At 32.8% G+C, this 21,286-nt stretch overlaps 3 protein-coding genes across 3 annotated transcripts; 1 reads left to right on the top strand and 2 right to left on the bottom strand.

Annotated features, from left to right (window-relative positions):
* Nucleotides 1-7,638: 7,638 nt before the first annotated feature.
* Nucleotides 7,639-8,850, bottom strand: PAM68 (PAM68-like protein (DUF3464)). Its single transcript, XM_020362433.3, has 2 exons — nt 8,573-8,850; nt 7,639-8,333 (listed from the first exon to the last, which is right to left on the bottom strand). The coding sequence occupies exons 1-2, from the start codon at nt 8,630-8,632 to the stop codon at nt 7,755-7,757; spliced, it is 639 nt and encodes a 212-aa protein (XP_020218022.2). The 5' UTR covers nt 8,633-8,850; the 3' UTR covers nt 7,639-7,754.
* Nucleotides 8,851-12,074: 3,224 nt separating this feature from the next.
* On the top strand, nt 12,075-13,450 carry LOC109801277 (histone-lysine N-methyltransferase ASHR2). The gene has a single exon (XM_020362306.3). It carries the CDS (start codon nt 12,119-12,121, stop codon nt 13,157-13,159), a length of 1,041 nt encoding a protein of 346 aa, XP_020217895.1. The 5' UTR covers nt 12,075-12,118; the 3' UTR covers nt 13,160-13,450.
* Nucleotides 13,451-17,345: 3,895 nt separating this feature from the next.
* On the bottom strand, nt 17,346-20,899 carry LOC109801438 (growth-regulating factor 5). The gene is made up of 3 exons (XM_020362505.3): nt 20,580-20,899; nt 20,091-20,496; nt 17,346-18,032 (listed from the first exon to the last, which is right to left on the bottom strand). Exons 1-3 carry the CDS (start codon nt 20,872-20,874, stop codon nt 17,615-17,617), a joined length of 1,119 nt encoding a protein of 372 aa, XP_020218094.2. The 5' UTR covers nt 20,875-20,899; the 3' UTR covers nt 17,346-17,614.
* Nucleotides 20,900-21,286: the final 387 nt, after the last annotated feature.

Below are 21,286 nucleotides of genomic sequence, written 5' to 3'. Positions count from 1 at the left end.
CCTTATTGAGTTATTTCAACTAAAGCAAAAGTTTAGTTAATTATTTTTGGTGTATCTGTCTTATATCCATATGCACTGTGCTGTTCTGGTTTTGCCACTCTGTTCCTTTCTCCAGGAGAGATTAATTCTCTTCAATGAAAACACTTTTTTTTAGATTCTCAAATATCTTATCCAATGAAAATTTCACTTTAATTTATTTTCCTGATTGAGAGTGTGTAACCCAAACTATTAGTCCCTTCCAAACAGAACAACACTTGCAACTGGCTATGACTGGTGACTAATTTTTCTTTTTGGCTTGGGAGAGGAGAGTGTGCCACTTGTTTGAGAAATTATTGGATAATTTAGATCATCAAGTATCCATGGTCATAATCAATCATTATATAATATGTATTTAGGTTTTATAATTTTTAAAAAATTATAATACTTAATTACATGTTATATAAAGATTAATTGAGACTATATGATGAGAATCACCTAATAATTTATGTTGGGTCATAAGTTGTCAGTATTGCAAAATTAGCATAGTAGGCAAGTGATAATGTGCTTTACCCTTAACCCATAACTTATTTTTGCCCTTTACTTTATTCCAGGGCTAACTCTCTCTTTAAGCAAAGAATGGTTGGAATTGATGGACAACCAAACAACAGCAATATAAAACTACTACATTCTCATTCTCTTTTTGTATTTCTCTGTGTGCTGTCAGCAAGCCACAATATTTCCTTTGTTGCTTAGTGCCTCTTCTCTTTCTGGTTAATTCTCAGAAATGCTTATTCCATGTGTCACGATCTGCGGGGCCATGCCATGCTTTAGCTAAAGATGTGTTTCACCGGATCTTGTTAATGAAGAAAGCATAGTCAAGGTTAATTCAAAGCCATTCCTTCCCTCCCTCCTATATATTTGTTTGGTTTTGAAGTGAATTATTCAATTATTAAAATATATCCGACACTTTAATTAGCTCTTTGCTATTTTGTTCACCTCTCTTTATCTTCTATGTTTATAAAGGGAAAACAGAATTGTTAACTTATAAAATACAATTGTTTTATGTTACTTATTAGCAAAAACGAAATCTTAGTTTTATCTCTCTCTTTGAGGGTCTTTTATTCTTTTAATATGATAAGATAAACTCTTTATGTATTATTATTTTATATATCAAAAACTGTCGTGTCATGATGCACTCATGCTATTACACGTACATGTCTAATGGATCCTAACATTGTAATATTAAAAACCTTAGAATCTATACGTTTCATCAAGGTTGTCAAAAGTCAAGTTCAAAAATCCCATGAAAGGTTGAGAGGACATGAAAACATGCTGTAGATTATGCCACTTTTTAACGTTAGGAATGTTCTGTTTTTTTCTAGTGAGCAAGAACATGTAGTACAAGTAGTAGTATATATATATATATATATTGTTAAGTGTGTAGTCTAAGTTTTAGTCCCACATTGTTTAGCTTGTAATGCTTGCCTCCTCTTTATGCTATATATATAGAGGCACCTTGTAAGGTTCTAATGCATCAAAATAAAAACTCTTCCTAGTGTAACCGTGGATGTAGGTATATACATAGTGTGTTGAACCACGTAAATAGTTGTGTTCCTCTTTCCTTTTTATTCTCTTTTAATGTCTGTTGCCTAACAACTGGTATCAAGAGCCTTGGGTTCGGGAGAATATTCTTAGTATGCTCTGTGGTTGCAGTTTTATCTGATCATCCACAACAGAAAAGGATAATCTTCAGCTTAGAGGAGAGAGAGTCTCAGTTTAGAGAGAAAGAGCTTTTCTCAGCAGCAGAGCAATGGCGTTAGAAGAGGGGAAGGTGAAGATAGAGAAGTTTGATGGCAAAGACTTCGGCTTCTGGAAGATGCAGATAGAGGATTATCTGTATCAGAAGAAGTTATATCAACCCTTAATAGGGGAGAAGCCAGACGATATGAAACAGGAAGAGTGGAACTTGCTAGATCGACAGGCTCTTGGCGTGATCAGACTGGCATTGGCCAAGAATGTCGCGTTCAACATCGTCAACGAGAAGACAACTGCAAGTCTGATGAAGACACTATCAGACATGTATGAGAAACCGTCTGCAGCCAACAAAGTACACATAATGTGTCGGTTGTTCAACCTCAAGATGAGAGAAGGTAACCCTGTGATTAATCATATTAATGACTTTAACACTATTCTTGCCATGTTAGAGTCAGTACAAATCAAATTTGAAGATGAGGTGAAGGCATTGATACTATTGTCATCATTACCGGAAAGTTGGGCTGTAACTGTTACTGCAGTTAGTAGTTCTGCAAGGGATAGCAAGTTAAGGCTCAACGACATTCGCGACCTAATCTTGAGCGAAGATGTTCGCAGGAGAGACTCCGAGGAGCCTTCCAGTTCTACTTCCAGTTCAGCATTAAATACTGAAAGTAGAGGAAGAACCACTCAAAAGGGTTACAACAATCGAGGAAGATCAAAGTCAAGAGCTAAAGGTCAGCCAAAATTCCGGAATGATATTGTTTGTTGGAATTGTGACAAGAGAGGTCACTTTACCAATCAATGCAAAGCTCCGAAGAAAAACAAGAATCGCAAGAAGCGTGATGATGATGAATCCGCAAATGCAGCAACTGACGAGATAAACGAGGCATTAATTTGCAGCCTAGATAGTCCTATCGAGTCATGGATTATGGACTCAGGGCAGCTGGATGATGAGGGGCACGAAACCACTTTTGGAGATGGAGCTTGGAAAGTCAAGAAAGGCAATCTCATTGTCGCTCGTGGAAAGAAGCAAGGGTCACTTTACATGGTTGCAGATGAGAACATGATAGCAGTTACTGAGGCTGCCAATAATTCATTCTTGTGGCACCAAAGACTTGGGCACATGAGTGAGAAAGGAATGAAGCTAATGGCGGCAAAGGGTAAGCTATCAAAATTAAAGCATGTAGATATCGGCACTTGTGAACGCTGTATCTTGGGAAAACAGAAAAAAATTAGTTTCTCAAGGCAAGGAAAGACACTGAAAACAGAAAGGCTTGAATTGGTGCATACAGATGTTTGGGGGCCAGCTCCAGTGAAATCTCTTGGAGGCTCATGCTATTATGTCACTTTTATCGATGATGCTACGAGAAAGGTATGGGTTTATTTTCTCAAAAATAAATCTGACGTGTTTTCTGTGTTTAAAAGATGGAAAACAGAAGTTGAAAATCAGACAGGTTTAAAGTTGAAAAGTCTGAAATCTGACAATGGTGGAGAGTATAATAGCCACGAATTCAAGAACTTTTGTTCAGAACATGGGATCAGAATGATCAAGACAATACCAGGAACACCTGAACAAAACGGTGTTGCAGAAAGAATGAATAGAACATTGAACGAGAGGGCTAGGTGCATGCGGATCCAATCGGGCTTGCCTAAGGTGTTTTGGGCAGATGCAATCAACACAGCGACATATCTCATAAATAGAGGACCATCAGTTCCTTTGGGTTATCAATTGCCTGAAGAGGTATGGTCTGGGAAGGAGGTAAATCTTTCACATTTAACAGTATTTGGTTGCATGTCATATGTTTTGATAGACTCTGATAGTAGAGATAAATTGGATCCCAAGGCCAGAAAGTGTTATTTTATCGGTTATGGTTCTGACATGTATGGCTACAGATTTTGGGATAACCAAAACAAGAAAATCATTAGAAGCAGGAATGTCACTTTTAATGAGAATTTATTTTATAAGGATAGATTTTCTGCAGAATCTATTGATACAGGCAAATTGCCAGAGCCTTCTGAGAAAGTAGCACTTGAAGAAATTTTAGAAAGTGATGTAGCCAACACAAGCCAGAGTACATATATAGAGGTTGAGTCAGAACTAGAACCAACATTTACTCCTTTGAGAAGATCCTGCAGAGTTTCAGTTGCACCAGAAAGGTATTCTCCTTCATTGCACTATTTATTGTTGACTGACGCTGGTGAGCCAGAATACTTCGATGAGGCTATACAGGGGAATGATTCCGTCAAGTGGGAGTTAGCAATGAAGGATGAGATGACATCTCTTCAGAAGAATGGTACATGGTCATTAACTGAATTGCCAGAAGGAAAGGTGGCTCTACAAAACAAATGGGTCTACAGGCTGAAGGAAGAATCTGATGGTAGAAGAAGATACAAGGCGAGACTTGTAGTCAAAGGATTTCAGCAGAAACCAGGAATTGACTTCACAGAGATTTTCTCTCCAGTTGTAAAAATGACTACCATCAGAGTTATTCTGAGTATTGTTGCTGCAGAGAATCTTTACTTGGAGCAGTTAGATGTTAAAACTGCATTCTTGCATGGAGAAGAGATCCGAACTTGGTGCCTTGTGTCGAAAGTCTTCTTGATATTGTGGTGTTCAGGCGACGTGTCCCGTAGAGTTAACGGCGGTACAAGATGGTGACGGATTATCGCTTGAGGGGAGGAGGTCACGAGACATGTGGTCCTTGGTCTGAGGGGAGGTTTGTTGGGATTCATCCCAAGTCCCACATCTGTAAAATGAAGGAACATTGGCTAGTTTATAAAGGTGTCCACCATTCCATATAGTATGAGGCCTTTTTGGAAGGAGCCCAAAAACAAAACCGTGCGGGCCTAGCCCAAAGCGGACAATATCATACTATGGTGGACCAACAGGTGGACTATCGGGCCCAACAAGTGGTATCAGAGCCAACGGTTCGTCTGGGTTCGTCTGGGTTTGATGCGGGAAGACCCTCAGTGTTGTGCCTCGCGATGGAGATTCGAACTTGGTGCCTTGAGTCGAAAGTCTTCCTGATATTGTGGTGTTCAGGCGGCGTGTCCCGTAGAGTTAACGGCGGTACAAGATGGTGACGGATTATCGCTTGAGGGGAGGAGGTCACGAGACATGTGGTCCTTGGTCTGAGGGGAGGTTTGTTGGGATTCATCCCAAGTCCCACATCTGTAAAATGAAGGAACATTGGCTAGTTTATAAGGGTGTCCACCATTCCATATAGTATGAGGCCTTTTGGGAAGGAGCCCAAAAACAAAACCGTGCGGGCCTAACCCAAAGCGGACAATATCATACTATGGTGGAACAACAGGTGGACTATCGGGCCCAACATATATATATTATATATATAATTTATAGTATTATAAAAAGTGATCATAAAGCTCTCCGTTCGGCCCTCAAAGCAAAATCCACACAATCTCAATCCCCAAGTCTTTTCTTTCCCCATTTCCAATGTTTAGGTCTCACTACTTTGGTTTTTATATGATTCTTTTGATTTCTTGTTTCAGGCTAAAAACATCACTTACCATGTGTTAAAAGAAGAGATACAAGTGCGCTGTCTCGTGCAAAACTGCAAATACTGTTTATTGAAGCTTTAAACCAAATCCGTACGTCTTAGTTATACATGTATATATATATGCTCAAGTAATATATGTGCAATTTCTTTCTAACTCAGTTTCATGCATGTTGCAAATTCAAACCAAGGAATCTTGCGTTTGCAATGTGCATATTCCTAGGTCTTATCTTATGTGTAGTCTTGTCTATATGGCCTCATATAAAGTAAGTACATTGAAAGCAAGGGCCAAGTTGGGAGGATTTGCTTATTCTTAAAGAAACCATGTAATGATTAAGGAATAAAGAGTCTAATTACGATATGATAGGTTTTAATATCATTAGAAGTGTGTAGATTGATTTATAAAAGGAGAAGAATATTAGCCTATTGCATGATTCGAGTTTTGATGATATGAGGGCAAAAGAAAGGAAAAAGGTTTGATTAGATGGAGGGGACAAATACATTTTGTTGATTTGCTTTGTGGGGGAGGGAAGGAAATTAAACTAAATAAGGGTAATCTGAATATTCATGAGCTTGTTTTGGTTCTACATCTATAATCAGGATAGGATTATCTGTAAAGGTTGAAAAATTAGAAAAGAAAAAAAGGATCACAGAAAAAGATGAAAAATAAAATGTATTATTCTCTTCTGAACAAAGAGGAAAACATTCAATAAACCACTTTCTTTTTTATGTTGATCCTCTTTACAGAGACAAGATTTAAAACTGTCCATGTATACCAAGCCCTTTAAAGAAAAGAAACGGAGTTGCTGCAAATTCTTATGTTGCAGCAATTTGATTGATATGCAAAGCTAAGTTGTGAATATTTATTTTGTATCTATTTGCATTTTTTGTTCTTGTGTGGCCTACTTTACTGTGAAGGAAAAGGACATAATAGTTCAGCTGGCTGTGCAACATAAAGACATGATGAGTCAATGTAAGAGATGAGGTGTAGAATTGCACGTGTTTTCCACTCCACCATGCACTGATTGGTCATCAATCGCTTCGATAAGTTCCAACTGATCCATGACACAGTAAAGCAAACTTTTATTTCTAACTACATTAGTTGTCACAACCGCACAAGTCTCACTTAGCTATGTCTCTATCAAAACATTTTAGACTTTTGAATTCTAATTTTAAATATGAAATAAATTATATAAAAAAAGAAGAATATCTACTTAGGTATGATTATGATTTTCGATTAAAAAAAATTAATTATTATTTTCAGTGAAATATATTTTGTTAAAAAAATATATTCAACAACATGGATCGCTACAAATACTACCCCTAAGTTTTTGAAGAGACAAGAGATTTGGCCTTGACTATCCACAACTACAAGTAATAACTGAGTTATTTATTTTTTTTTATCAATCATTTCTTTATTTTCATTATAATTATCATTAATAAATAATAAGCACGTCACTTTTGTTTGGGCTATGATCACTGCACCTTCCATCTCAGTTAAGGTTGGATATGAATGATTGATCCAACAATCAAGCCCAGATCATAATATAATACGGTTTTCTTTGTACATATAATAATAATCTTTATATTTTAGCTCACAAACAATTTTCTATTCCCTAGTTTTATTCTCATTAGCTTTCAAATTAAATTCGTCACCTTAAAATTATATATATATATATATATATATATATATATATATATATATATATATATATATATATATATAATTCATAGAAATGTAATAAAAGTATGAAATATCATCATATATTTTAAGTGAATTATATTGATTGAGATTTCCTCAAATTGCAATATAAGGAAAGTTGGTGTAAATATTATTAAAAAAAAAGTATGAGGGTTAAATGTAATCTAATTAATTCAATATGGTAATACTCTAATTCCTAAGCCAATATGAAATCTAACATGATTCTCTAGAAATTCTGAGCTACAGAATTTCTATATTCAAACTAATTTAAGAGGGGGAAAACCTGTTCAGGCTCAAACCATTGTCATAGTCTAAAATTTTAAAGAGGGAGTGGATTTATTACTATTATTATTTCCGCAAATGGATTGTGTTTGAATTCATTGTGAAAAATAAATCATTTTAATGATAGTTATATGAAGAAAAAAAATATGCTTAGCGATTTGTTAATAAGTGAAAAATGACATTTTAGAATAATTAATCATGTTTAAATTGCCTTGAAGAATTATTTTTTCTACATTAAATTTACAAAAATTAGTTTTGTATTTAAAATAATCAATTAATGAATGTGAAATGAAAGAGAGAGAAAAAATTAATCATATTCTCCAAAATCTTGTTTATTTTAAAAAAATCCTTTGTGATATAAATAATATAATGTTCACTACTATTACCAAACAAGAGAAAAGAGGATTATAGAGATATCTATATAATCCATACCAAACAAGCTCTAAATGGTGGCAAGATACAATATACAGTGAAACAAGAGGACCAAAGAAAAGAAAAACATTCAATGGAAAAAGAATGGGCTAATTCTTCCTAGATCCACCTCTAAAGGACTGCCAAAAAACAGGCCAATTCTTTTGGGCCTCATTCCAGCCCCAGAAGGAACCTTCCCTCAATGGGTCCCAACTGGAGGACACAATCCCATAGCTCACTCCCAACAAAGCACACCCAAAGAAAAAGAAGGACACAATGAATGGCACCCAAGTGGGTACATCAATTTTCAACCCAACCTTGAGATAGTAAAAGAATGGGAAAAACAAAAGCCCAATGCCTAGTGGAAGCCCTACAGAGAATGCCATTCTGCTCATCATCCTATTGGTCACAACTTCAGGAATAACTCCCCTATCTGCTTCTTCTTCTTCATCCTCTTCTTCATTGCCATCTTCATTTTCTACATATTCCTTTTTCGTCTTCTTGCTCTTCTTTTTCTTTGGAGTTGGTCCAAACCCCTTTGGCTCCCTAAAGGTTGCACATAATGGTGCTATGTGTGAAAAGTACTGAGCCTGATGATGAAATTCTGATCTGTGGATAGGGAATGCAGACTTCAAATTTCCTCTGAAATAACTAATTCTTCTAAGTGCCCATATGTTAATCCTACTATGCTGCATAAACAATTTAGCAATCAGAATGACATGAAGCACAATTTACTATTCTAAGTTTGCATAAATATTTTTTTTTCCTAGATTAAAAGTGAGGCAGAATGAAAAACCAATCGGTGAAATTGGCAATAAAATAATTAGCATGAAGCAGTTACTTTCTCAAATATATCAACAATAATACCTAATAGAGTTCATCATATCACAAATCTTAAAATAAAATAAAGTGGAGAGAGAGTTAGAACCGTGTGAAGAAACTGTGGATTGAACAATGTGGTGGTGGTGGTGGTGGTTGCAGCCATCATGTTATGCGGAAGGGGGGGGGGGGGGGGGTGATGAATAGAGATTACTAGGGTGGGGTATGAGACATGTTTAGGAACAGAGAGAAAGAAGAAGTTAAGACATAAACATAGGAGTTTGAAAGGATAAGGTTGTGAAGGATATCTGTTTCCCGACCCACTTCCAATATTTGCTCCCCTTTGGATATGCAGCAATCTACGCCTTCTTCTCTCCAGACGTCGACGTATTGTGTTAATACTTTCATTTTTGCTATTTATGACCATATAAATATATAAGGAACACCAAGGATTTGGTTACATTAAACAAAAATTTAAATTTGAGTCTTCTGAAAAGAAAAAAAAAAGGTTAAAAAGAAAAATCTATTCATTTCCGATACTTTAAAAAAAGTGCTTATAAAAAGGTGATTTTGAAAATAATATTTTAAGAAGTAAATAGGAGTTATTTTTAGAAAATAAAAAATTACTTTTGAAAAAGCATAAAATTACTTTATAAAGTAAATAGTTTAGACAAAATAGAAAATTACTTAGTTTATTTAACAAAAGGCTCTTTAAAAAAAATTAACGGTCTTAATTAGATAACTTTCATGTTTTACTAATATTTTTAATTATTAATAACGAAATTAAAGAAAAGTTAATGTATACAATACGATGCACTCTAAAATATAAATAAAAACAATCAAAGGATAAGGAGACTTTTCTATTTATTAATTTTTTGTTTTCTATAATATGTAATAAAAGTAAATCATGTAAACAAAGTTATAAAAAAAATAATTAAAGTTTTGAAATTTTAAGAAACTTTTATTTTTATTTTAATATATTTAAATAAATAAAATATTATTCAGTAAGATGATTTAAATTTTTTATTCATAAAATTTTAAATTTATTAATAATTTTTATTATAATTTATGTTTCAAAATGAATTTTAAATAAAAAAGAAAAATTGAAACGAGAGATTTTTTTTTTGTTATTTTCAGTAGTTAAATATAAATGTCACACTCAGAGACAGAGAGAGAAAATTAATTAATTTGAAAAATAAAATTTCAAACAAGTTTATGGACTATCACCGTGGGATACACGGATTATAAATTTAAAATATATTTTATAATAATATATAATAAAAAAATATTAATTTTATGTTTTAAAATAGATTTTATTTATATTTAAAAATTATTGTTATGTTTATTTTACAATAATAGAAAAAGTTGAATTTGTAGTATTTATACTAAAAATTGTTAGTTGAAATAATTCACTACTTATTTTTTTTTACTTATTTTTTTTTATCAATGATCAGCGTAGGATTTTAAATTAAGTATGAAGTCGCAATCAAAGATAATTTTCTATCCTTATAGAAAACAATCCAATAAAAGAAAAGTTATACATCCTTATAAAAAAAAATAGTTTTAATTATTAATTGTTTGAATTTTTTTTAAATAATTTTGGTGAATGCACTTTTATAATATTATTACAAATAAATTAATTGATCTTTTAATACTTATCTTGCTAAAAGATGTGGAACTGTGTTTTTGTTTTTCGTTATTGGTTTAAAAATGTTAGTTATTTACATATGTTAAAAGTATCAATTAATTTAATTGTTTTGCTGTTTTAAATATATGATAGTTGATTACACTAATTAAATAAAAAAAATTAAATTTAATAGGCTTGAAAATGAAAGAACAAAAAAAATACAAAATTGCATAGATTATTATTGGAAACTCCATGATATAATGTGTATAGTTATTATCATTGGAAGTTGTTCCTTAATATTAAGTGTTTTACATTATAGTCAATGAAAAATATTTTTTAGTAAAATTTTTTGCATATATTTGTTGGAGATGTTATGTTTTTGAAGAATGAAGTGTGTATGATTTTGTTTTGTAGTATTTAGTACAATGAATAATAATTATTGACGAATATTTATTAGTATAACTTAACTTTGTTGCATGTATTTATATATTCTAAGATATGATAAATTTTTTTTGGGAGAAATACTAAAAAATAAGAAAAATGTACGTAAGAGAACTTTTGATAGAGTAATAAATAATATTATCTAAATAATGGTTCAAATAATATTGGTGTAATTTTTATCAAATATTATATCGTTCAATAACTTATATTAAATGTGAATTTTATAAATTCAACCATGATTGAAAGTTTTTTACTCTTAAATTATATATACAATATTTTATATTAATTTAAGATGATTTGATACTTTATTTTTATAAAATAAAATTGACGTATTATACTTATTATAAAATATACTAAAATATGAACACTTTGATCACTTTTAAATTGTTGTTCAATTTTAACAAAATTTAATATATACATGTAAAGTGATATAAATTTTCGATCTAATAATTGAATTTATAAAATTCACATTTAATATAAAATTATTAAATAATATAGCAGTTAATAAAAATTATACCAGTATAATATTATCTGTAATACTGAAACTCTTTCTTCTTTGATGCATAAGAAGATACATATTATCTATGTCAAAATAAAAACTTACATATTAAGGTTTTTTTTCTCTCCATATTTATAGAAGACAGTGCATCGTGGCTTTAATTATGTCTGGTTGAATTATTGACAAGGCCTTATCTTTATTTTCTTGTCGCATACAATCATCTCGTTATCTCTAATGCCTTGTTTGGTATCCTTATCTCTAATGTTTGGTAAAAAGAAACAATAGAAAATATGGTGGAGATAGTGAAAATTAAAAAATAAAAATAAGTGAAATGATTTAATTAAAGAGAAATAGAGTAAAGAGAAATTAAAATATTATAGATTATCCCTTCTTAATTATTTTTATTTATTCATTTATTTTTCTTCTTTTATATATATATATATATATATCTTATTTTTTAATATATTTTTCTCTTTGATCAAATAATTAAATTTATATTATATTTATTATGTATTTTTCTTCGTTCTTTATTTCTCTCTATTTAATTTCTTATTTGTTTCTTTTGTTTTTATGAAGCAGAAGCTAAAACGAAAGACGTCGCTTGGCTTGTACCGTAGTACTTTCTGTTTGACATCGTGAAAGATGAAAGAATAAATAATAGAGTTAATTACCGATACACTGTCATAGTAAATTTTTTTTATATCGGTAATTAATTATATTTTTTAATTACGTCATATCACTATAAATATATTTATTTTTAACAGTAACATGACATAATTAAAAAATATAATTAATTGTCAGTACAAAAATATTTTAAATGACAGTATATATGTGATCAATTCTAAATAATATAAAACAAATTTTTATGTAATAAATTAAACATTATTTTAAAATAATTAAGCTTCTTCCCTGCAAGTACTTGGACTAGTGCTTTAAGCTATTTTGGTTCATTTAGTAATCTCATATTCCAATATTGCAATTTTATTAAATATTTAGTAAAATAAACCCTAATTATTTATTATTGTTTTTTAGGACACAGAATCACCAAACTAAACCCATGACCCATCCATTCTCATAGAGTGATAGTGATGGCTGCTTCAAGCTGTCTCTTGAGGGTGGAAGAGATAGGAGGCAAAGGAAGAGGTGTTGTTGCAGCACAGCCCCTCAAAGCAGGCCAAACACTCCTCACTGAGTCCCCTCTCATTGTCTATTCAGCTTCTCCTCTCTTCTCTTCTCCACCCTTCAAACACTGTCACCACTGCTTCACAATCATACCCTCTCACACCATTAATCCCCCATCATGCCCCTCTTGCTCCCACCACCTTTTCTGCTCCCAAACATGCCTCAACTCATCCTCACACTCCCCATGGGCCTGCAAGGCCCTCACATCTCTCACCAACTCAACACCCCTCCAACAACAGCCCCAAGAACGCCAAGTCCAGGCCCGTTTCGTTGTAGCGGCCCACGACCTTCTCCTCCACACCCCCTCTCACATCAACATGTTGCTCTCTCTCCAAGGCACGCCCGATGCAGCAATCATCGACGCTGCCAACTTTCTCCACTCTCTCATCTCACCCCTCTTCCCACCCCACTCCCAACTTTCCGCGGATCTCGTCGCACAACTCATGGCAAAGGACAGGCTCAACTCCTTTTGCTTAATGCACCCCTATTCCCCCCATGGGCCTCAGAGATCCATCAAGGCCTACACCGTTTACGCCAAAGCCTCTCTCTTTAACCATAGCTGTCTTCCTAATGCATGCAGGTTTGACTACGTGGACACGAGCGAGGAACACAACACTGACATCGTTGTTCGGTTGGTCGAGGATGTTCCTGAGGGCAAAGAGGTTTGCATCAGCTATATCAGAGTTGGGAGGGACTACTGTACCAGGAAAAGGATCTTGATGGAGGATTATGGATTTACCTGTGAATGTGATAGGTGTAAGATTGAAGCCAGTTGGGGTAGCCAAGGGGAGAAAGAGAACAATGATTTACCACACGTGCGCTTCCTTCGTAAGCATGTTTGTGAGAAGGAGAATTGTGCTGGCACTATGGCTCCACTGCCTCCACCATCTCATGTTTTGGAGTGTAACTTCTGTGGTAATTTCAAGACTCACTGTGATACACCTTAGTTTTTTATTTTGTTTTTTATTGAGCTGGATCACGTAGTGTCAGCTGCCAGCTGAAAATAATATTAATCTGTTATAATGCTTAGTTTTTTACACAAATGAATGGACTTATTACAGATCAGTTATTGTCTTTTAATATTTGGAAAACTGAAGAGTCTTCACATTTTGGTAGAAATATGTTGTGGTTAGTGGACTAGTAGTGGTTTGGTTTCTCGTGTTTGAGTCCTGTCTACAGAAAGGGACATGTTGTAGTTCTTTATTTTATTTTGATTATGAGAGAATCCTTGCATGTGATGATTTCTTGTTTTGCCGAGTCTTTGGGGTTCGGCTGTATTAATTTTATGATTTTCTTTTTATTTGAGATATGTAATTAGTTCTATTATTGCTACTCTGTCTGAATGAGGTTAATTAATTAGCTTCAACTCAGTACAAATTTGGCTATAAATTTTGCACACAAATTGGCCTCACACAAGATGTAATTACAAAGGGAAAACAAATTTGATAGAATTTGGATACATTATTGAAGTTTGCACTCCAACAAAAGGAAGGGAAAAAAAATAGCAAATTTAATGTTCATACTTATACCTTTTCTGTATATATATACCTACAGTTAAACATTATTTATTAAATGCAATTAATTCTAATTTCAATTTTTTATTTTAAAATTTGAATCTTGAAATATTTCATTACGTTAAATATATTATTTTAGATAAAAAAAAACGTTAAGATTACTACTCCATAATTTTAGTCAAACTTAATGTCAATTCAAATTTTAAAATTAGACAAATAATGTCTCAATTTAAATAATTTATTTCTTATTTTAAGAATTTTATCTCTTTTAAATATTATTTTTTAGCGGTATGAAAAATTATAACGAGACATCGAATACTAAATACCCTCAATAGCATTTTCAATACATGTCTCACATAACAGTATATTCGAACTTGTTTGATTCTGTCTTTCATGAAAAGATACTTTTATTTTGAAAACAAATCACTTTAAAAAAAATTAATATATATTAGTTTAAGCTTTTAAGAAAATCAATTTTCTAGTTATTTTAAAAAATCGCTTTGGGTAAAGCTGGGTAGAAAGATGACTTACCTCAGTTCAAGCCTACCTAATTTGGGCTTCAAACCCTATTAGACTTGTCTGAATTTTTTTTTTTTCAGGTAACAAAACTTGCCAAGCCCAGCCGAACCTACCGGTCAACCCAAACCTAATCAGAGAAAAACCAAAATTAATTCAGACCTAAATTTTTGTTACCTTTTATTTTATTTTTGCTGACTAAATTTTTGTTGCATATAAACTACAGTTTTAAGCAGCTTTAGGGGAGATTTTGAAATTATAACCATCACTCAAAATAAAACACTGTTTATAATTACAACTAAACAAAAATAATTATAAATTATTTAAAATGTATACTCTTTAAAATCACTTTGTTTGAGAAAATAAAAAATAAAAAAGATAAGCAAAGGGGTCCTTAACATTGAATTAATTGATTACTTCACTCTCTAGAAATCGTTGAGTTGACAAACGCCAATAGAAAAGGCAACAGCGAAGAACAGAAGGTAGAGCGGATGGTGTTTGGAAATTAGAAGTTTATCACCAATTGTCATAGATGAAATGACTCATCACCAAAGTTGTCATGGTGAAAATAAATGAACATTTAGAAACCTGAAAAAATCTCTAACATTGTCTTAGATTTCTTTTAACTTTTTTTTAAGTTTAATTGAAAAAATCATAACAAATACTGTTTTAGAAGAGAAAATATGTTATGTCCAGATAATTTTACATTGTCATTTAATTATAAATCATCAAACATCTTTATTCACTTTTATAATAAATAATTAAAAAATTTATGATGAATTGTAATTGGTTGTCCATCTAAAAATAATTTATACTATCATTGCATATCCATTAAACTCTTTCGAGACCAAAAAAATTAATTTAAAGACAAGATCGATCCAATATATTATTAAACCTAAAATCAAATCTTGAAGTGGAGATTTTTAAAATTATTAATAATATCTTTTGATAAAAAAAATAAAAATATTTTATAGATGAGTCTTCAAAAAATAATTATATTTATATATCTTTTAGATGTAAAACTTTTAAAGTAATTTTTTAAAATGCAGAGAGTGACTTTTAAATTATAAAATCTTGTAATGTTATATAAATATTAATATAAATATTTTTTTAGAGGTTTAAAACAAAAACTTTGTTGACCTACCCTTTGAATCAGTCTTGTTTAAAGATCAATTATTAATCAAGCTCATTTCTTTCTCTCTTTTTTTTTATTTATTTATTGATTAAACTTTTGAAAAACAAAAAATATGTTCAACACATTAATTGCACATGTTTGAAAGTGTTGCAACTTTTTTTTGTAAAAGATCGGTTTGATAAGTTCTTTAGGTGACCCTTCTAATATGCATGCATAACTAATGGTCATTGATCATGGTTTCTCTATTTCGTAGGACAAATGCTACGGACATGTGCGTTGCTATAGAAACTCCATGCAAGTAGTTCATAGCATTGGCCAACATCTTCCCCCTCCCATATTTATGTTGCTATATATTTGTCTGTCCATCTAGGAATGTTAAGACAATATTAGATTGTTCGTGTTTTACACACTCTTCTCCCAAGAAGAATGAGAATCGTTGCTGATTTTGAAAATTCCTCCTGTGTCTGTGTCTTCCGCTCCATGCAGATGTGATAAACACTAAATTATTTATTTGTTTGTAATCTTTGTTTTGATTATTTTTATTTGTTATGATCCATTTATTATAAAAAGATAATAATATTAATAATAACTATTATAATAATAATTATAAACATGATAGCAGGTCAGCAGATTAGCCACAAACATCAAATGACGGTTGTTATTGATATTAATTAATAGTGTAAAAAATGGTGATAGTAGGATGTTTAAAATAGTAGCCATAACATGGTAAAATAATAATAATGATAATAATAATTAATGTTTATAATGATAATAATAATTAATGTTAATGATAGTAATATGTTTCTTTTGGAAAAAATGAGATCAACTGAATGATTTGCTATTAAAATTTGAAGTTACCTTTTTTTCTAAAATATTATTTTTAAGATTTTCAAAATTTAGTCAAGATATATTCATTTCCATTTTAAAAAGAAACAATTGGTTCAAAATTTATATCTACATACTAGAATTTGAAAACTCATAATCACATACTTAAGTCTTTAACTTTTAACTTCATTTTGAAATACTTTAATCCAATTTTAAAAATATTTTTATTTTTTTTAACCATGAAAACAAATCATTTACTTCTCATAAAAACAAACCCTAAGTCCTAACATATGTGAAAACAAAACTATTTATTACAATCTCACCATCCACCATTTTCATTATTGTTACTCCTCTACTTTGATCATCACCAATATTTACAACCACAACCTTCTTCACAACTGGTATTACCACCCGTCCATCACAATAGTTGAGTAATTAAAAAACCTTCAAATGAGAATAATTTTATTTCAAGAAGAAAAAAAAAAAAAAAAAAGGAGGTGAATGAAGACTAAAACTATAAAAAAGTTGTTTTTATTTTTAAAATACTCAAAATGATAACAAGTTATTATTCTTAAAATTTTCAACAGTTAAAACTAATAACAAAAATAACACAACATAATTTTATTTTGCAACTATTTATAAAAGTATGAAAAAAAAAAGTTTTAAAACGAAACAGGCCCTTTGTTTTTCTTGTGGCTGACAATGTAAGGGCAACTGTGCTCGTTTATCTTTCATTGGCAAAATAAATTGAGAATTTGATGAAGAAAAAAATAAGAAAGCGAGTTAAAAAGCCATTATGAAACACCAACACCGCCTTTTTTCCTACCTCGAAATGCTACTTCCAAATTGGAACATTAATAAGCCAACAACCGCTGCACGTCTCATTTATAACGCCTGTTGGATGTATGTAGCAATGAAAGCACCACTTCACTGCAAATTTAGCATCTACAATGCAAAACACCATTTGCCCCCTCTCTTCTCCTCTTTTACTCAACACTTCATAGTTCCACAACATGAACATCATTCATCACTCACATGTCACATGCCATTTTAAAGAATGTTGGTCATTCATTCACAATCATTCATACAATAATTAAACATCCATGTGAGCTTGCTTGTTGCCAGAAAAATAGCACAATCATGGAAGACAGGAGTCAAACTACATGCCATTACAACAAACAAAAACGATAACAGTCAAATATTACAAGTTTACATCTAAAGAAAGCATAACTCCTTCAAGTATTTAAGTTATATTAGAAAACAACACGAAATTAAACCATGGTTCCCGGGGCAGCTAAATGCTATGGAAGAAAATTTATCACTGACTGAGGTCTTGTAATTTCATTTGTTGGGGATCAGTTCCTTCGGGTGGATGCCGACATATCATAAGACCAAAACACTCGGTCCAAGCCTTATAAAGAACCATTTGAATCAACATTGACATCTGGATTGCAGTTAAAATCCTTGTTGGGTCTATACTCAATGGTAGAGGAACTTAAATCCTTCTTCCAGTCCCAGTCGCTGAAAAGGGACTGGGGGGGCTGATATTCCTGTTTCAAACTTCCTGATGAACTTAACTGGCCACTGAAGACTAGTTCCTTGGTCCTTGCAGTTTCCAGGCTCAAGAGTTCAGCATCTCGCATTGTTTGCTGTTGGAAGCAGTTGCCTAGCATAGTGGAACTGCTTCTTGATTCTGACACAGTACTTGATGGAATTTGAGACATATGAGACCACATGCCATCTGAGGTAAAGTCATAACCTTGATACCTCACACTTCCCAGATCTTTCTGTAAGACGTTGTGCTCGTCTGCTTCTGAGTTCAGTCCAAACCTATGGAGTGTTTAGTAAACATCATGAAACTCCATTTAATTCAAGTATGCATAAGAGAAAATTACTATAAAAAAATAGAAATATTGAAGAAAAAACTATGAATGGCTAAACAAATGGATCAAAACGCTTAGAGGCTGAGATCACTGCAACCATGAATTGCAAAAGTATCCACCATCTACCCATGAGTTTATTGAGGTGAATGATTGAGGCACTGTCAGGAAGAAACTGTCCTTACACAGGCTGCATAATGCAATTTAGATGCTCCCTTATTTCATGATCATAAAAATAAGTTAATATCCAAATTAACTCAAATCCCACCAGTTCCTTCTAAATTACTTACTTCAATGATCAAAATATAACTCTGATCATTATCTTCCCCCTCATTATCACAACACTTTTTTTTACTTTAAAAAAAATGTCACCTCAGTGCATGCATGTCTTAGTTATTAACATAATATCAATATTCACACACCCAAAAAGGTAAACAACTATGACAAGGCTACATAAGAAATGTATCTCAAAGTAATAGGGAAGAAAAACAAGAATGCATAGAACAAGAAGATGATGGAGAAGACATAGAAGGAAAACAAAAGATTCTATAAAAGCTCACTGATGACCCAATATTGAAAAATCATATCACCAGACAATTTAAAGAAAACATCCATATTGAATATTTCCTTTAAAAACCTGACAACTATCAACTATTCATCAGTATCGCTATATCTGGATGTTTGGTCCACCAGTATGAATTTACCTTTCCTTGATTGCATTAACTGCATCACACATTAACATCAATGCCCCCACTATAATTTCAGTTTGTTAACATTCAATCATCAGTAAATCCTTGATTTTCAATTTTATCAAATCATACATCTACAGTGATACTTTTTCATTCACACTGACAATGTAACACACCATGCCCTACATGTCTTACAATAAGTTCTAGACAAGTGTGAAAATTATTTCTACAAAATACTTGAATAAGTAAATCTGGAGCCCCATCTCATGCTCTCAGATGAACAAGAGGCAAATTATTCAGGTCACAAGAAAATCAAAAGCTTCATGTATTTTCAACAAGAAATTGCAACACCTAATTAAATGCAATACAGAAATACTAAACAAAAAACATGAACTCCTACGCTGTTTCTACGGGCATAGTTGAAAATTGCTTCAAATCATTACTAAACACACCAAAAACTTTGAAAAAGAAAATAAAAACACGAAATCGAATTTATGAAAATAGCTCAGCAGTCAGCAGCACTGCATCTTGTCAAATACACCCCAAAATCAAATTGAACAAAACACAAGTCCAACTCAAAAACTACAGCTGGAAAACTTCCATCTTACTCCCAGAAGCTCATCCCACACATCATAAAGATCCACATGTTAGGTAACTTAACATACAGCTACCATGTTTGCTGTATAACACTACAACATAATAATATAATACTATCCGGGGGTTAAAACACGCAGGCACCCCACTAGAAAATTATAGCAATCATTGTCATCACCACAAAAGTCAAACACCCCTAAAGACAAATGTAACATCCAGCATTCACACACACAAAAAAAAAAACCTACTCAATTCACATTCACACGCACACACAAATAATACTCTACTCTATTCACATTCACACAACAACAACAAGAACAACAACAGGATCATTCCTCCAGGTGAGGTCAGTTACATGGATGCCTTCAGGATATTTAGGATCTGGCAGGGTATGTTTGAATAGACTTCTCTATAAGCATTTTTAGGAGAAAAATTCATGAAAGAAATATGAAATAAACTTCTTCATGAACTCAAATTAGCTTATGCATTGTAAGAACTCTCTAGTATTGCTTCTCCAAAAACTTTTTCCTTTATCCTATGCATAAACTAGTTTTAACTTACTAAAAGTTTTCAATTTTCCTTCTTACTTTTTCCCCTAAAAATGCTTCTGGCCAAACAGACCCTCAGACGTTATTGAAACATGATAGAAAATAGTAAAAACCAAAAGCAGAACCAAATTGAGAAATAGCGAGAAAGGGCTGAATGGAAGAAGCATGCATAGATACCTATAAGTTTTCTTGGCAGAATCACCAGGGAGAGTGAGGGGGTCCATGTGAAGGTGGGGGAGGGTGTTGGTGTTGGCGTTGCCAAGGGTGAAAGAGAAACCTTCCCTGGCGCCATTGGTGTGCAAGGGAAGGGTGTGAAGGGTGGAAGCAGTTGCGGAAGCAGAAGCAGGAGCAGAAGCTGTAGAAGAAGCAGCAGCAGCAACAGGGTTGGAAGAAGCGGAAGATGAAGAAGAGGAGGAGTGAGATTGAGATTCCACAGGCTTTCTTGAACGGTAACGACGTCGTATCATGTGGCGGTCGCAGTACTTGGAATCAGGGTGAGCGTCCCTGGAGCACCTCCACTTCTTCCCATCGGTTCTCCGGCACCGACCCGGTTCGGGGTCTATCTTCTTCCCGTAGTAGCCCACTGCAGAGGAAGAAAACCCAAATTGAAAAAGCTTAGCGAGAGAAGAGAGAAAGAGAAAAAGGTGAAATTTTTGAGGGTCTTACGAGATGGGTGAGAGAGGAATTGGAGGCTCTTGCGGATGGGAAGGAGGAGGTCGGGGGGGACGGAGAGGCCGGCCTTGAGGTACTTGAAGATGAGGGCCTGGTGCTCGAGCTCGTGCCACTGCGCCGCCGTGAAGGGCGTCCAGAGGGGCGGCGGCGGCGGAGGAACGCTCATGGCTGGGGGCGAAGAGAGAGAGAGAGAGAGAGAGGTTAGTAGTAAGCAGTTACTTAAGTGGGAGAGGTTTGGGACATGATTGAAAGAGAAGGGTGTGGTGAGGGATGGTAGGGATTCATTCATTCAAGGATGCTGCACATTAACTACTACTCACCCAGGGACCTTTCCATTTTCATTTATTCTTTTTTTTATAAATCTTAATTCCACTTTTGTTCTTATCTCCAAAACTCTTTCATTTTTTCTTTTACATTTTATTTTTTTCATTAATGTTTTCTTTTCAAAATTAATTTTTCTTTAAATGTTTCTTTAAGATTATGTTACACTTTTAATTTTCATCTATCTATCAATTTTTTATTATACAATTTTTGTATTTTAATATGATAAAATCAATAATTTTAGTCTCTCAATTTTTAATTGTATAGTTTTTAGTCCTTCAATTTTATGAAATCCACAATTTAATTATTTTGTTGATTATTATAATTAAAACTTTATTCATGGTCTAACATTAAATAAATGATATAACAATTAATATTTA

This window comes from Cajanus cajan, chromosome 11 (genome assembly GCF_000230855.2).
Source record: "Cajanus cajan strain Asha chromosome 11, NIPB_CcT2T_4, whole genome shotgun sequence".
Classification (NCBI taxonomy): Eukaryota; Viridiplantae; Streptophyta; class Magnoliopsida; order Fabales; family Fabaceae; genus Cajanus; species Cajanus cajan.
This window is presented reverse-complemented; position numbering and strand designations above follow the sequence as displayed.

Bases quoted from the DNA above. Each gene is read 5' to 3' on its own strand.
- PAM68 (XM_020362433.3), bottom strand. From the start codon at position 8,632: ATGATGGCTGCAACCACCACCACCACCACCACATTGTTCAATCCACAG. The intron at 8,334-8,572 runs GTTCTAACTCTC...TTGTTTATGCAG, and splicing joins ATCCACAGTTTCTTCACACG to CATAGTAGGATTAACATATG.
- LOC109801438 (XM_020362505.3), bottom strand. From the start codon at position 20,874: ATGAATGAATCCCTACCATCCCTCACCACACCCTTCTCTTTCAATCAT. The intron at 20,497-20,579 runs GTAAGACCCTCA...CTTCCTCTGCAG, and splicing joins ATTCCTCTCTCACCCATCTC to TGGGCTACTACGGGAAGAAG. The intron at 18,033-20,090 runs GTATCTATGCAT...AACACTCCATAG, and splicing joins TCTGCCAAGAAAACTTATAG to GTTTGGACTGAACTCAGAAG.
- LOC109801277 (XM_020362306.3), top strand. From the start codon at position 12,119: ATGGCTGCTTCAAGCTGTCTCTTGAGGGTGGAAGAGATAGGAGGCAAA.